We start from the raw sequence: 16,077 nt of genomic DNA on the forward strand, positions 1-16,077 counted from the left end.
AGGGTGGGCGGGCTGGACTGTCAGAGCAAGGGGAGAAGGAAATATGTGCACTTCAGTGCGCATGACGGTTTGGCCGGCCATCTTGGGCGGGCCAAACAGTCATGCGCACTTAGCATGTTCTCCACCTGGTTGTATTGCACAGCATGTGTGGAGAACATGCACAGGCTTCCACTCCCTGTCAGAGCGCCGAACCAGGCTAATCAGACAAATCACAATGATGCTGTCATGCTGGTGACAGCAGCGTTGCGATTGGCTTAGGGGAGCCGGTGTGCTTCTTGCTTCCGGGAGTCAGGAAGAGAAGCGGAGGAGAGATGGTGGCCGTGCAGAGGTAAGTGGTATATATATTTTTTTCACCCGCCACACCACCCCATTCCGTACCAGCCGCTACTGTACCAACCAATAAAGTCTTCATCATAGCTTCTGATAAGCCTGCCACTATAAGGAGAAACAGGAGAATTTTCTCCCAGAAACTTTAGATGGAAGGAGCAGAATTTGACTACATTGTGAATTTGGCTAAAAGAGTTTAATTTCATTTGAAGCTGGTGTTTGGAAACCGTATATGCACACACCATGTGTTTTTTTAGTTTGGTTTTTATAAAAGGCACACATCACTCGGTGACACGCGTGAACTACACATAAAAAATCTAAGTTATATAGTCCCATGCACACAAAGCAACACAAACAATACTTCCTTATGCAGAAACTATAGTACATACAATAGCTACATCGCATGTTCAATGGTTAACTAGAAAAACATCTAACAAGCACTTTCTTTTTTCCCTAGATTCCAGGAGCGTTGAAGTCTGGTGAAAAGTAGGCGTTATCTTGTCTAAAATCAGCTGCAATTCCAAAGGTGCATCACTTGGTACAAATCAACTGGCCAATACCAAAAGTAAAAGAGTGCATTAGAATCACTAAAATGTAGTTTTGTAAAACTTTGGGGTGAGATAAAGGTCTCAGAAAAGTTGGGAGACAAGAAAGCAAGCATGTGTGTTCAAGGAATGGGGCGCTGGTGGAAGGGGAAGAAGTGGCAGAGCGCAGTGAGGAAGCCACTATAATGAGGCGCTGGCTTCCAGCTTTCCACCCCACATTGAGGAAAGCACCAGACCAAGGCACGATGTAGTCAAGACCGGTTTAGATTAATCAGTCTTGGGGAGGTTGCTAACCAGAACCCAGATCCCCATCACCGTCCTTGATCACAAAGTCACTCAGTACAGATTGTAGTTTCTGCTAAACCCTCAGCTGCTTTATTTGGTGGCTACAGACACTCCAAGTCACTTGAGCAGCTTGGGAGACTGGTGAAGCTATCTAGTGCTGCTTGTCCCATGCTGTTCCACCCTTCTTCCTGGTAGCATTCTGGATGATACCCAGTTATAGCTGTGGATACTCCTGTTGCAGCTACTGTAGCATTCAGAGAAGAGGTCTTCCACACGGATGTTGCATGCTTCTCGCAGTGCACCAGAAACCAGAGGTTGATGGGCCACAGGCGGCTACCTCTGCACTGGCAGACCTAACTAATTGATTGTCCACTGTCTTAAAGTGTTTGTAACTCAATATGTTGAGCTTGATTGCATTACCTAATAGAAGAGATCTGCTTAAAAGATTCGTAAGGTATTACTTTTGTAGGAAAGATCTAATCTGGTCAACTGGGAAAACTGAATAAAACCAACAGAAATAAAGGGCTCTGGAAAAAGGAGAGGTATTAATAAATATATACGAAAAAAACCAACAAATAAGTGTAATGCATAATACCTATTCGAATGATGTTGCTGGTCTTTAGTCAAATGAGCCTGTATTACCACTGTCCTACCACGCTATGTAACATGGTTTATTTGGAGTGCACTTTAAGACAACCTAAGGTTGTCTCAAAGGCCTGATGGAAGAAGCAGACATGGAAAAGAACAACAAAATAGAGGAAAAAAGGGGAATGAGGAAGCAAGAAGATTGGTGGATGGAGTGGCATTCCTCAAAATGCTAGCATTTCAGACACAAATGGATAATTTATTCTGGAAAGCGGTTCTTCGGCCTTTGAGCGTCCAGCTAGGAAGGAGGGCGAGGCACCAATTGCAGCAATGAGAAAGACAAAAAAGAGGGTTCCTTTGAAATCCATGGACATTGCCGGTCAAATGATGCTTACCTCTTCCACTGCTGTCACTTTCGGGCCAACCTCCAAGACGCAGCCAGAGAACTCCATTCCTAAAGAGATAAATAGGTCATACAAGGCCTTTTGATGTGTGTGCAAAATGCATCTGTGGACGGCAGAGAGGGGAACATGTGGTAGAACACAATTTTTAATATGTTAGGGTAAGAGTCACCACTGATCGATAGTATAGGGTCCTGGAAAAAAAATAATGCAACTCAAAGTTGACCATGACTGGTGCCAATTGCAGTCCTTACACACAGCTATAACATACCTTGTAGTTGTCAGAGAGGCGTGATTGATCATAAACCACCACCCAAAAAGTGAACTGTCTTCCAGAACAGAAATGTGGGTGGATTTCATAGTTGATGGGCAGTGAGTGAGGTCTCTGACCACCAGGAGGTTCAGAGCAGAGATACTACAAATAATGTAGAACTGGGCGATGAGGCTGGCCAAGAGGAGATTAAAAGACGGCGAGGACGACACATGTTGATGGGAACCAGCGTGACTGGGAGCCCAGTAGTGAGAACTGTAATTTTAATGGGGGTACGGAGTAGTGAGACAGGGCAGGACAACAGGGGGCTTGAGAGCACATACTGTACTCGGTGACACAAACATTAAGTAATGTGACTGGCTATGACTACTGCACACTCTAGAGCAGAGATATTATAGATAAATGGATCTGATTCATAAGACTAACAATAGATTGGTTATGAAATACACTTCAGAGTCACAGTTCTGGAGAACAGTCATGCATATTACACTTTTACAAGAGTGTGCGAGTTTTACCAAGTACAATTTATGAAAGAATGAGTCAATTCAATCAATAAATGTTATTAAGCCCAGCAGCATCTTCAAGGAGGCATCCCTGCACTTGGAGAGATGGTCAGGGTTCGCTCTAGTTGCTGCAGGCTGCTAATCGGTCCTTTGGCTTTTAGAAATGAGAAGGATGCTCCTCCCAGGACTGGATTCCGCCTGATACAATTAAAGATGCTCCACATAGTTTACTATACTAGAGAGTTAAGGAGGAAAATTGGACGGGCTGACAATAGTGACTGTCTTAGAGGGTGTGGCCAGGTGGGCACACTTATATATACCATTTGGGATTGCCTTGGAATTAGCAACTACTGGGATACGGTGGTGAAAAGTCTAGCAGAAGTGTCTAATTGCATCACTTGTGGGTCAGGAGACTTCCCCAGGACTCGCTTTCCCATCCTGTACCGCGCTGCTCTGCCCTGTGAGGAGGGGCCACTGACATCACATGCATATGCGCGATTCCAGCTCCTGCAGCCCAGGTTACTACCAGCATCACTTGTGGGTCAGAAGCCTCACTGGGGACTCGCTGCCCCATCCTGCACCTCTCAGCTCTGCCCTGTGAGGAGGGTCCAGCGACGGCATGCGCATAATGTGTCGATTCCAGCTCCTGCAGCAAGGGCCGTGCCCAGGCCAAACACGAGTCCTTCCTGTGCCCGTCAGAGCCCGGAGGAGGCTGGGTGTACTCTCTTGGCTTCTGCATTGTAGCCCATTAAACAGTACTAAACATCATGGAGAAAAGAAAGTATACCTCAATTTCGGCCAAGTTACCTCATAAACCTCATACTTCGGTTCTGAATTATATAACTTGTGCTATGGGAGCAATTGATAAAGAGATCGCCAGCGTTGAAGAGAGAATTGGTACTTGCCAGCATGATATGGCCAATGTTCATAATGCTCTCCCTAAGCCATTCCCTCTAGTTACGATATCGTGACCTCCGCCCCCACCTTTGGGCAGATATAAAATGGTTGTGCTCTAGAGACAGTAACACTTCGGTTTCCCCTCCTGATTCATCATACCAACCTCCCTCAAAGCGCATGAAGACCCGCCTAAAAGCAACAGTTATTACCCCGGGAGGGACAACAATTACAGCTGCGATTCTTTCTAAGTCTACTGGTGCCATGACGAGACCAAAAACTGGTGGGGTGAATCAAGAGGACTTTATGATCTTACTTGTTGCGGGCTATGTCTTAGAAATGCTACTCAAGCCTCCCTAGACTCTCTAAGTGCCAGACTAGCACATGTGGAAAGGTAATCTACCAATTGTTTAGACCTGCTGAAATCCAAAGTCAGCCCCAATAGCACCTGTCAACCACAGACAGTAAATGCAATGCCACTTTCAGCTCTCCAGCTGGACCAAACTAGCACCGCGTGTGCCCAGGTATCATCACAGGACCCCGTTATTGGCTGGGATATAACGCCAATGACTCATAATCCTACTCCAACTGAGCTGGTTACAAGTAGATCACCTAGAACACCGGGTTTTCTCTAACTTCCCCCTGAAGCCATGCCCATTTGTAGTCATATTAACCTATGTACCACCTTTGGCCCCTGCAGCTATAGAGGCCTGCGAATCTCTGAGAAACAAATCTTTAAACTGGGTTGGCAATAAAACAGGCTTAAATGGACCCCTTTCTGACGACATTAAAATGTTCAGAAGGGTGAGCTGGCACAGTAGGGGTATTAAAAAGCTACCGGGAGATTGTGTAGTTTTGAGTTTTAAGCCACCTAGAATAGCTGACACCATCTTACAAAGAACAGGTGGCGTACCTGTCTCTCCACCCCAAATTTCTGTTCTACCACCTTGTTACTTCTACCGTCCCTTGTTTTCTGCCGCTCGGCCAAGCTTTCCAACAAGACCCATTTCCATTCAATCACAGCACGTACACTATCCCACTGCAGTCCATAATTGTTTTACTCCCTTAATGACTCTAGAGGGGGGTAGATTGACTCATCTCTCACCATGATGCAGTCCCTTTTGAAGGAAGGTCCCCCATATAGTTTAGAAATGAGGTGTCCCAAAATGCCACCTACCACTATCCTGGTAAACTGTTCCACTTTCGACCAGGCTTCCTCTGACCATTTGTGGTGTAGAGTTCTTTACAGGAGCGTGGCAGGCCTACGCGGTAAGAGATCCATTCCAGAACTGAGTGATTTTGTAACCAACTTTCATAGTTTGTGTTTTCCTGAGACCTGGGTAGTCGAGTCTGTTCATATTGATGGCTATAGAACCTTTCACCTACCTGCCGTCCAACGCTGGCAGAGCAAAAGGATGTTTGTGTACTTACATTTCCAACTATTTGCGGTTCCCTAACATAACAGCTTGGTCTTCTACTAGGCATTATCATATTATAGTGATTGATATATTGCATAAATTCAACCTGGTGTTGGTCAACTTCTACAACAGTATCTAACTGGCAAGTGCATTGACTATTCTTGGCCAGCTGGATAACGGCCTTGAGTCCTCCTGTTGTAGTGATAAGGAGTCTAGTATACCCTGGGGAGGTGATTTTAACACATATTTATGTCCTTTGCGCCCCAAAATGGTTTGTGGTATGACTGATACTCACAACGCTGATTAAACGCATTTTTATATAACGGCCATGGCGACAACCTGAATGAGCTGCTATTTAAATACGACCTTGCATTTTCCAATGAACTATGTATCCCTTTGGTTCCTTTTAATTGCACATTCAATGGCAGGGGCGATAACATTGGTATTGATTATATTTTATCTTCATCCAGACTACACTCCTTTCTTACCAATTTCATCACAAACTCCATCTCTCTTAGCGATTATCCACAGAGTCTTAGTTTTAACTTCAGTTCCCTGTTAAACCAAGCAAATATAGATGATGTGTGCATTGTAAGAATATTGAACTAGCATCATGTAATGGTATTTCATTACGTTGGTCTAAGATAAATTCGACCATTTTTTGGGAAAAGCTGGTTATTAAATATAGGGAGGACTTTGTGATTTGTTTGAATGAAGCAGCCAATTCCAAGAACATTCGGAACGCCTTCCTTAATATTTCTAAGGGGATTAAAGAATGCCTGTCTGGTGGTAACCCCCAGGCAAGTCAACCTAAGCAAGGATGGTTTGACTCGGATTGTTCCAAGGTACCTAGGAAACTTAAAGCTGCTCTTTACAAAACCCCATGGTGCAGTAGAGAGGTGTAGATGTGTAGGCTAGACTATAGATTGGCCCTAAAGAATAGGAAAAATTATTTAAAGGCCAAAACCTGGGAGATGTTAAAAGAAGCAAGTCTATTTAAAGACAGCTCAACTCTTTGACGTGTCCTAAATAGCCCATTTTTAAGAGATGACAAGGCTCAGAGACTGGAGGTTGCCATCACCGAATTGGAGTGGGTCGCCCATTTTGCAAAAATGTATTCCAATCCTAGATCAACGCTGGTGGGGCACGAGACCGTCAAGCTAACGGTTTCTACAGATCTGCCTTGTAGTGTATCCAACCTTCAGTTTACTTTAGATGAGGTAAACAGGGCCCTTATGCCCAGTAAGGGCGGAAAGGCTCGAGGCCTGGGCGGCATTCCGGTCGATCTTTTCAAAGCCAATATAGCATTCCGGGGTACTAGCTTAACTGTGGTGTTCAGGGCTTTTTGTAGTTCAGGATCCCCGAGTACTGGGTCAGATTCTCTAACCGTCCCCATTTATAAGAAAGGCGATTGCTCTAATCCAGCTTGCTAGTGCCCTATTTCTCTACTTGATTCTCTAATAAAAGTTGTGGGCAGAATCATACTGTATAGGCTGGAGAAGTGGGCAGAAAATCACGAGATACTGTCTGATATCCAGTAGGATTTTTATAGAGGTTTGGGGACGATTGAGCAAGGTTTCCATCTTAATTTGTTAATTAGGAAGTACACACTGAGTAAGGAGGTTTATATGTTTTTAGCTTTCATGGACCTATATAGCATGTTTGATTGTGTTATTCATAATAAATTGTGGTCCATTTTGGAAGAACTAGAAGTAGACACACCATAATCATGTTTCTATGGGAACTGTACTCCGGGAGCAGGGCTAGAGAAAAAGATTGGTCTCAAGGGTGAATGTACCTCTTCTTTTGGAGTTGAGCGGGGGTTAGGCAGGGCTGCGTCCTTGCACCGTTTTTGTTTACCCTGTATATCAATAGTTTGGTGAACGTGTTGCACAAAGTTGCAAGGACCTCTGGTCAGCGCCCATTTCCTACTCTTTTCTATGCAGATGACGTTCTCATGGCTTGTACCCCTATAGGTCTACAACCTTTACTAACTTGTTTCCCTAATTTGATGCAGGACCTGGGCTTAAGAATTTATTTGGGTAAGACATTCATAATGAAATGTGGGAAGGGTTCTGTGAGATTTGTGGACAACACAAAATTAAGTTTTACCACCTACTTTTCCCATCTAGGAGTGTTGTTCCCGTAGAGTCAGTCATGGAAGGATGCCACCAATGCCAGGAAGTAAAACTTGCAAAAGCCACTTCTGCACTGTTAAACTTTACACACAAACCTGGTAGCAATCCTGTTATCGAAATGTTAACCATATACGGGATCAAATGCATATCAACAGCATTTTTACACTCAGTATCCCAGATTCGATCATTCAGAACTGGGGACATCATTCATAGTTGACATAGATTGAACCCTTCCAATCCTTCTGTGGCATAACGTTTGGTCTTGTGATGACACTCTTAATCCGTAAGGCGATCGACGATTATATTAAACTGTCAGTACCCTTTCAAATACCATAGTTGAACTATGTTAAACAGATCTGTTTGGATTTGGGGCATTCTGAATTTTTTTTGAACACCCTTATGCTCTACAGTCTAGTTCCAGGAAGGAATAAAACAAGCATTTTCAATGCAATAGGTCTTGCATTACTCAATGTTTGAGCTATTGCCGTTGCATTAATATTTGCGACGCCAATAGTTCAAACTTTCAGTACAGCGAGACCTATTGCATTGCAAATGCTTGTTGTCCAGCTCACCGACAGTGCACAGGCACACTCGTCCAAATTCTAAAGTTGTTACATCTAACGTTCATGGATAGTGATGCATGTTTTCAATTGTGTAACGCAGCAGCTCAGTAGTATCACTGCAAATAATATCGGTGACCCCCTCCTGTTTCTCATATATGCGGTCTTATTTTGATTTTAAAAGAAACTTTATTTATGGATGTTGCATGAAACATGAACACATTTCTGTGCAGAATGTCTGTAATAGACTGTCACACACCGCTCACATCAAAAATAAATTAAAGAGAAACAGAATTTAGAACAATCTGTTGAAGAATTATTCAGGGTCATCAGGGCAAGACTGCAGAACAGAGCAGGCTCTATCGGGGGGCCCCTGAAGGGCTGGGGCCCTGGGCCCGAGCCCACTTTGCCCATGCCTTAAAACGCCTCTGCCCCATGGTGGATCCATAGCAATGCTCCCGTAGGCCGTGCAGAAACATTCCCCCCCCCTCCAACGCTTGAAGGAGGGTGCCCGTCCCCTTCCTCAGGTGAGTTTTCTGCAAGAAGGCCGCATGTGACCCTGGTCTAGGTACTGACGGAGCGAGTATAAACAACCTTCTCACCCCCAACTGCCCTAACCCAGGACCGGCTCCTCAGTTCCCTGTACCCACGTCACTCTCGTTCACCTTCACCACACAAAACCTCTCCTTCGAGCTGCCCTGGCCTCCATGCCTCTGTTCACTCCACGCACAGCCATGTTCCCTGTACCCAAGGCATTTGACCATTAGATGTCTGCTCCGCTCCCACAGCACTCTCAGCCATTCTTTGCCCCCACAGCTCTCTCTTGAAAGTACTCTGTGCGCAGGGCCGCTCTCCCCCAGGTATCTCTGCCCGTGGCCATCCATTCCACACCCCTACTTCCCTGTATCACTTGTTGTTTGATTACCACTACATTCTATGTCTCACCAATAGCATCCTCATCTGGTGTCCTTCGCAGCCCTCTCTCGCCTTCACTTCACTATGCCACAGCCCCCAGCTCTCCTTCTAGGCCCGGTCATTCTCACGGACTCTCAGCCTCGCACCTCTGCACTCACTCACAGCCTCACGCTGTCACCTCGGTGTTCGGTGCTCGCTCACCTTCCGAATGCGCATTTCGACCGAAGACGCTATTAAATTCCAGGTGGCTTCTAGTTTTCAGAACTGGGTAGTCTCTTCGGGGACCAGGAACAGGAACAAACTCGCCTGGGGCAGTACACACAGAGTATATTTAAGGACAGGGCATGGGTAGTCTCCGTGAGCTCTCCGGGCAGGCTCTAGGTAGCATTTTCTAGAACACTGGTACCCTATGAATTTCCGAGTCTCTTATCTGCAGCAGCTGTGCCTATCAGAGCGCACAGGGTGTGTGTGCAGCGAGCGCATGAGGTGTGAGGGCCACGCGCACGAGGGAGGCTCCTCGCATGGACTCAGAGATAGTGCAGGGGCACACCCAGGCGAGTGTGCATCCCCTACCACGGTAGCTAACATCCAGAACATGACGTGTCAAAAGCAGGCTCTCCTCGCACTCCAGGATACCCCTCACCCCCCTCGCGGAAAACACCCAGAGTTTCTCACAACCCATCTACCACAGCAACAGGAAATGGAATGTGACCCTCGTGGGCAAAAGGCGGAAGAATCCAGCCAGTGAGCTCTAATAACACCGGCTGTGTGTACCAACACACGCAGTTCACTGTCTGTTCCCCGCCGAGAATAAACCAGCCATGCTCCAAAACACACCAAATGCGACCATTCAAGAGCACATCATCTCTCAAAAAAAAACACGCCCGCGAGTGGTGCATGTGCGTGCGCGCGCGCCACTGCGAGCCATATGTGTTTTCAATTATCGCGCCCGGTCTGGGCACGATAATTGAAAACATATGGGCTTTGGTGCGCATAACAGACACCAATAGGCCATGGGCGGAGCAATGCCCCTGCTTTTGGACTATTGCGTGCTCTGTTTTAAAAAAACACGCACACAAAGCCCAATAGCGGAACCCAAAAGGAAAAGCACACGCACGAGCGTGTGCGATTCCAGGGTCCGTTTTCAAACCCCGGACAAAAGGGCTCTCGCCTGCGCAAGCACTGCTGCGCCGTGCAACGCAGGGCGCAAGCCCTAAAAAGATGTGCTCTTCAATGTTTGAGTCAACAAGTTGGCTACTGAACTAATAAAACCCAGTGTCATTAGGAACCAATTGATTCCGGTTACTTTTGATTTGCAACCTTATCTTAAGTCTGTTCATAACACTTATCGTCAGGGCGAGTGTATTATTTTTGCCAATTTCGACCTGAAGGAAGGGTCATAGGGATGGCTCAACTACGAACTCCCCATACAGCGTTATCTGTTCTTTTTAATGCGCTTGGAAAATAATGGCTTCTGTGCCTAACGTATAAAGTTGCCAGACTTTGAGCGTTTACAGTCACAGTTCTCGTGTTGCCTGATACTTCACGCTGCCGGCACAACAGCCATTTGATATTTCCCTGTTGTCAGATTTGAATATACGTCTAGTAACTTTATACGTTAGGACCAGAAGCCATTATTTTCCAAGCGCATTAAAAAGAACAGAGGATGCCGTATGGGGAGTTCGTAGTTGAGCCATCCCTATGACTCTTTCTCCAGGTCGAAATTGACAATAATAATACACTCGCCCTGATTAAGTTCTTCTTTGTAAGAATGAAACGCGTTGGCTGCCTGATGTTTAGTATCAAACAAGATGAAGAATAAAGAGATTTGAACATTACCAACACTGGATGGACATTCATAACATATTTCTTTTTTGGTTCTGTGGATATTTTTTGATTTGGTGGTGCAACCTACAGTTGACAATAGTCTATGTTGATCGTTCTGACCGCCCCTTGAGAACGGCAGGGGCAGTGGTGTTGCACACCGCTGAAGCATATTGCTTGATTGCTAGTTTAACTACTGGAGAGATTAATATTGAGGATTCTTGTCCTCATTACTGAGGGAGGTGCGTCACATACACTATATAGTGTTTGTAGGGTTCTGCTGTTTCCTTGTTGCTTAAAAATAACACTTATCACAAGTTTGTCTTGACTCGCTTCAGACTTGATATCTTTCACCGCCAGGTAACATTTCCCATTGCAAATGATTGTTCTGAAAACTTAACCAAATGCACATATGATCATTCATGTGTTCAAAGCACTTTACACACCTTGTCCTTTTGTATCTTCTTTAAGGACTTGAGAAAATATTTTATATTACCTATTTTACGTGATTTAAATTGTAAGAAATGTCGCTCCACCTATTTGTTCTTGCAATTGTTACCGTCTCTTCCGATCTGCTATTCTGTGGCTAGTTAGTTGGGTACAGTCTTACAACGCAGGAAAAATTTGATTGCTAGAATGGTCTCATGATGGCGACATGATTTTAGTTTTTTAATGACACTTGCACTTTTGTTTGCACATTGCACTTAACATGTTTGGTTTGTTGTGTACATTTTAAATACTTTGCAAACGTACACTCACAATGTGCAACAATGTTTTAAATTCGGTATGCTTTTATGATTTTTTTAACATGAAAACAAATAAGGCTGATTTGATTTGCTGCCCTGCGACTAAACCCGAATGGCAAAAGTGGATGTTCTGGGTATTCGGGAAGACGAAACTGATACCAAGTACCAGCAACTGTTCTCCAATGTGGGTTTGGTGGTGGACCGACATAATATAGGTAGACATTGGGGTTGCCTCTGTTACCATTATTCGAGTAGAATGTTAATGGCACAGATTGGTGTATGCGATTGGAACTGTTCGTATATGAAGGGAGAGGTCCCCGTGAATTCAGTAAGGTATGGGGTACACGGAAAAACTACAGAGGCTACACATAAACTCCCCCCCCAGATAATTGTAACAAATCATATGTCCTACCTGTTATGGGTACCACAATGAAATTTCAACTGCACTATACTTCAGAGGAGGTTACTAGTCACATAATTGCTACATCTACTGTAATGTATGGAGATTGGATATTTTATATATGCACAAAATTGAACAAATGCATGCCTCCTGGCAGTTGACTTAATGATTCTTGCAATAAAACAATAAAAAAGTATTTTTAGTTTATTAATCTGACCAGATGGAGTGTTTTCCACACTATATCAATATCTTAGTTGTGTCTGAGTTCCATTTCAGATGGTTATTGTTCATCCAGGAAGTGAAATTCTGCATAGAGACATGCCATACAGTGGGACGGGTATGCCCATAAGTGGGTCCTGTGCTCTCCATGCCACTGGAGTCAAGCTATCCTGGCTGAAGAGGGATAAAACTCTGAAACCGGTCCTAGGATGCTTGTTTGCAGTCCAGGGAGAACCTGGCCAGGCAGTTTGGGCTGGACTGTTCCCATTGGGCACAGGGGCAAGACTGATTTGCATATGGCTGGGTTCAAACTGGAATGGCATGGAGATCAAAATAACTATGGATTTAGGCCCAGATCTCTGTACTGGGGTGAATGTATGATATTGTTCTGCATTCTGTCCATCAATTGTTGTTTTTGCATTTGTCACCCCGAGTGGGACAGGTATGCCCAGACGTGGGTCCCGTGGTCTCCATGCCACTGGATTCAAGCTATCCTGGCTGAAGAGGGGTGAAACCCCGAAACCGTTCCTAGGATGCTTGTTTGCAGTCCAGGGAGAACCTGGCCAGGCAGTTTGGGCTGGACTGTTCCCATTGGGCACAGGTTCAAGACTGATTTGCATATGGCTGGGTTCAAACTGGAATGGCACGGTGAGCAAAAAAACGATGGATTTAGGCCCAGATCTCTGTACTGGGGTGAATGTATGACATTGTTCTGCATTCTGTCCATCAATTGTTTTTACAGTTAGGTGTCAGTATGGCAGCAACAGCACTAACCAGTAAAAAACATGTATACACATGTATATACATATACACACACACACACACCTCCAACACAATATATAACAAACACCACCTTAAACACACCCCTGCGTGGTACAGATAAGCCACTTAGGCGGATATATAGCAGTGCGATAGACAAGCAGAGTTCACCTATACAATCTCCATAGAACAACAGAGGTCTAAACAAAAGTCACATAATTCAGCAGGTGGTTATCAGTGCCCCAGCCACTACATTCAGTTATTTCACACACACACAAACCCTCTGTACCATGTGCAAAGCCAAATAATCCCGTTGGTATGTCTGCAGCTTAGCTAAACTTCCAGTCACACTGTAGAAACTCAGCAAGTGTAGAACAAAACATCAGATTTCCTCACCCTGCCTCCTTTACTACAACACAAGACTCCAGGGCCCAAAATCAAAGCTAAGAAAGTGCCATACCAAATTGACACTGCCAGGCAATAACAACTGCAGATGGTGTAAATAAGTATAACTCAACATAACAAAGTGTCTTTGTATTTTTTTACAAATACTAAGCTGTTGTAAGAAAACTATGTGCGGGCAAACGATTTTTAAAACATGAGGTGTGACACTAATAAAATATAGAAATTCAAGACACAGCACAAGATAGTTTAAAAATAAATAAAGCACTGCAGGATCAAGGCGGTATCATGCATTTTAAAGATGTTGCTTAGCCAAGAGAATTCAGTAAACATGTGCATTTTGAAATGTTCAAGGGGTCGAGGGGCCGGAGTTGTACTCACCGGGAGTGAAGGGAAGGTCGAACTGCTCCTGGTACCGCCCCTGGCAAGCTAACATATCCGCAAAATTTACACCTGCACAACGGACGCCCACCCTGACCTGCGGCAAGAGGCAGAAAAGAGAAGTTTGAATGCCAGAGGCTTGGTGAGACCCGTTTGGTCTGTTTTTTGCATGAATGTATATATAATGCAACCATTAAAAGACATTTCAAGATGCAAATAAAACTGCAAGATTAGACAACAGAATAAGAAACGAAAAACAGGCAAATGGCCAAATGAACCAATGTTACAGTTTCAGAGACATGTGAAATCTAGAATGGGATCTCAGTTTTACAGGTATTTGACAAGTCATAGCAAATTCTAACCCCACCATTTAAGTGTTACACAGCTGGGCTCATCCAAGACCAGAGTGCTATAAGCAGATGAGAACTAGAGCGAGGTAAACATTTTGTTACGTTTTTGAAATCTTGCAAAATTGTGAATTTTGGAGGAGCCTAGCGCTTGACCAAGATGGCCGCGTGAGCTTAGAGCTCCCGAGACCCTCGCGCCCTCCGTCGACTATCCTGTCTCTAATCCTGATTGTATGCATGGCATCGTGTCGCTGAGTTGCCAGGGAGGCGATTGATGCTGCCTGCGGTCGGATCGTCCATCGGGAACCGGACTTATGACTGGCGAAAGATTGCGGCCTAACTCCCGGAGATGCCAGGGGCTAGAGTTGGCAGGATGCCCGACTCCTAGTTGATCAACAACGGCCTGGTGAGGTGTGAACTGTCGGACGGAGGCCCTCGCTCTTTCACTTTCGGTTTCGTTCCCTTTGTCTGCCCGGACACTGTAGTGCTCTGGGTGGCTTTATAACCCCGGGGACGCTCGGCGGGCTACTTTGGAAGAACAAGGCGGACCTGCTCACTCTTTATACCTCTCTCTGAGAGGGGACGGTCTTCACTGCATTGGACTGCCTGGAGTCCATTATGTCGGGCAAGGCAGAAGGAGATCGGCTGAAGACTAAGTCCACCAGGCGGGGAACGTATTCCCAAGTCAACAGTATGGACCGATACGCCCTCCTGAAGACATCGCCGAGTGGATCGAGCCAGGCGCCGGATGCCCAGAAGGAGGACTCGCCTGGGACACCGGAGCTCTCCCTGCAGGATGTCATGGGCGCGCTTGATGGGATGCAGACCTCGATGGGGCGGCAATTCGAGGCCCTGGCACATAAGGTGGATGCCATCCTGGTGGATGTCAACTTGATCCGCTCGGACCTGGGCAAGACAAACGAACGCGTTAAGGACCTGGACCACAAGACCACGGGCCTCACTGATGAGGTTGCGGATCTGCAGAACGAGGTCCGGAAGCTGAGGGCCGAGAGTGACCTCGCCGCCCGCCGGCTGGAGGACTTCGAGAGCCGGTCCAGGCGCAACAACGTGCGCGTCATCGGGGTCCCGGAGTCCTCAGATGAGGCTTCGGTGGACCTGCTTGTGGAAGATTTGGTCCTCAATCATCTGAAGCCTAAGGGCCTTGGAAAGTTTTTTGCGGTGGAAAGGGCCCATAGAGTGCCGGGCGGACGGCCCAAGGCGGGTGCCCCGCCGCGGCCGATTGTCGCCCGGCTCTTTCATTTCCGAGATCGGGACGCTATCCTGCAAGCTTCGAGGGTGACGGGCCCAGTCCCCTTCCAGAATGCGTCGGTGAATTTTTATCCGGACTTCACCCAGCAGGTGCAGAGACAGAGACAGAGCTTCCTGGGGGTGAAGCGAAGACTTCGGGAACGGGACCTAAAATATGCCATGCTTTTCCCCGCTAGACTACGGGTGGTGCATGAAGATCGGACATTCTTTTTTGACTCTCCTGTTATGGCCGACGAATGGCTGGACGCTTTGCCCCGGCGACGGACCGGGGACGACACAGCTGAGCATGGAGACAGTGGCCGGGATGGACAGGGCTGATATCTCAAAGCCGGCCTGACTTGATTTGACCATATTTGAAGATTTGAACAGAGTGCAGTAACTGTGGAGGGTTGCGGGAGGACGAGGGGTGCTCTTTTCCTCCCTTGGGGTACTTTTTGTAGATTTTTGTTTTTGTAGGGCGACAGGCACACTGCAAGTTGGGGGGGCTTTTTAAGCTGCAGCAGGGGTGCAGGGTGGGGGGAGTTATGGGGAGTTTGAATTTGTTGTTGGGGGGTTTATTTCTGCAAGGCATGATGATTATCCTCAGGGTTGTTCCATGGTGGCGCCTCGGGTGTGGGGTGGGCCTCTTTCCGTTTGAGGATGGGGGGTAGAGGCCTAAGTGTTATAAGCTGGAATGTTAATGGTTTGGGGGATCGCATTAAGAGGGGGATTGTTTTGCAATTTCTGAAACGCTCAATGCCAGACGTTGTACTGCTGCAGGAGACGCATCTCATAGGCAATACGTGCTATGCCCTGAATAGGAAGGGGTATAAATTCATTGCACACTCGGGATTTTCTTCTGGGTCCAGGGGTGTGGGCATCCTTGTTAGAGCATCGCTGCCCTTTGAG

General features: G+C 46.1%; 1 protein-coding gene across 2 annotated transcripts in view; it reads right to left on the reverse strand.

Moving 5' to 3' along the window:
- LOC146833753 (protein Cryzl2-like) overlaps positions 1-16,077 on the reverse strand; it is a 143,368-nt gene that overhangs the window by 51,490 nt on the left and 75,801 nt on the right. For both annotated transcript variants that reach the window (XM_085601620.1, XM_085601619.1), the window contains exons 3-4: positions 13,574-13,670; positions 2,138-2,196 (exon numbers count right to left, since the gene is read on the reverse strand). In XM_085601620.1, the coding sequence (XP_085457746.1) occupies positions 2,138-2,196; positions 13,574-13,670 (156 nt within the window). The remainder of the gene's footprint in view (positions 1-2,137; positions 2,197-13,573; positions 13,671-16,077) is intronic.

Source organism: Triturus cristatus, chromosome 4_2 (genome assembly GCF_964204655.1).
Source record: "Triturus cristatus chromosome 4_2, aTriCri1.1, whole genome shotgun sequence".
Taxonomy (NCBI): domain Eukaryota; kingdom Metazoa; phylum Chordata; class Amphibia; order Caudata; family Salamandridae; genus Triturus; species Triturus cristatus.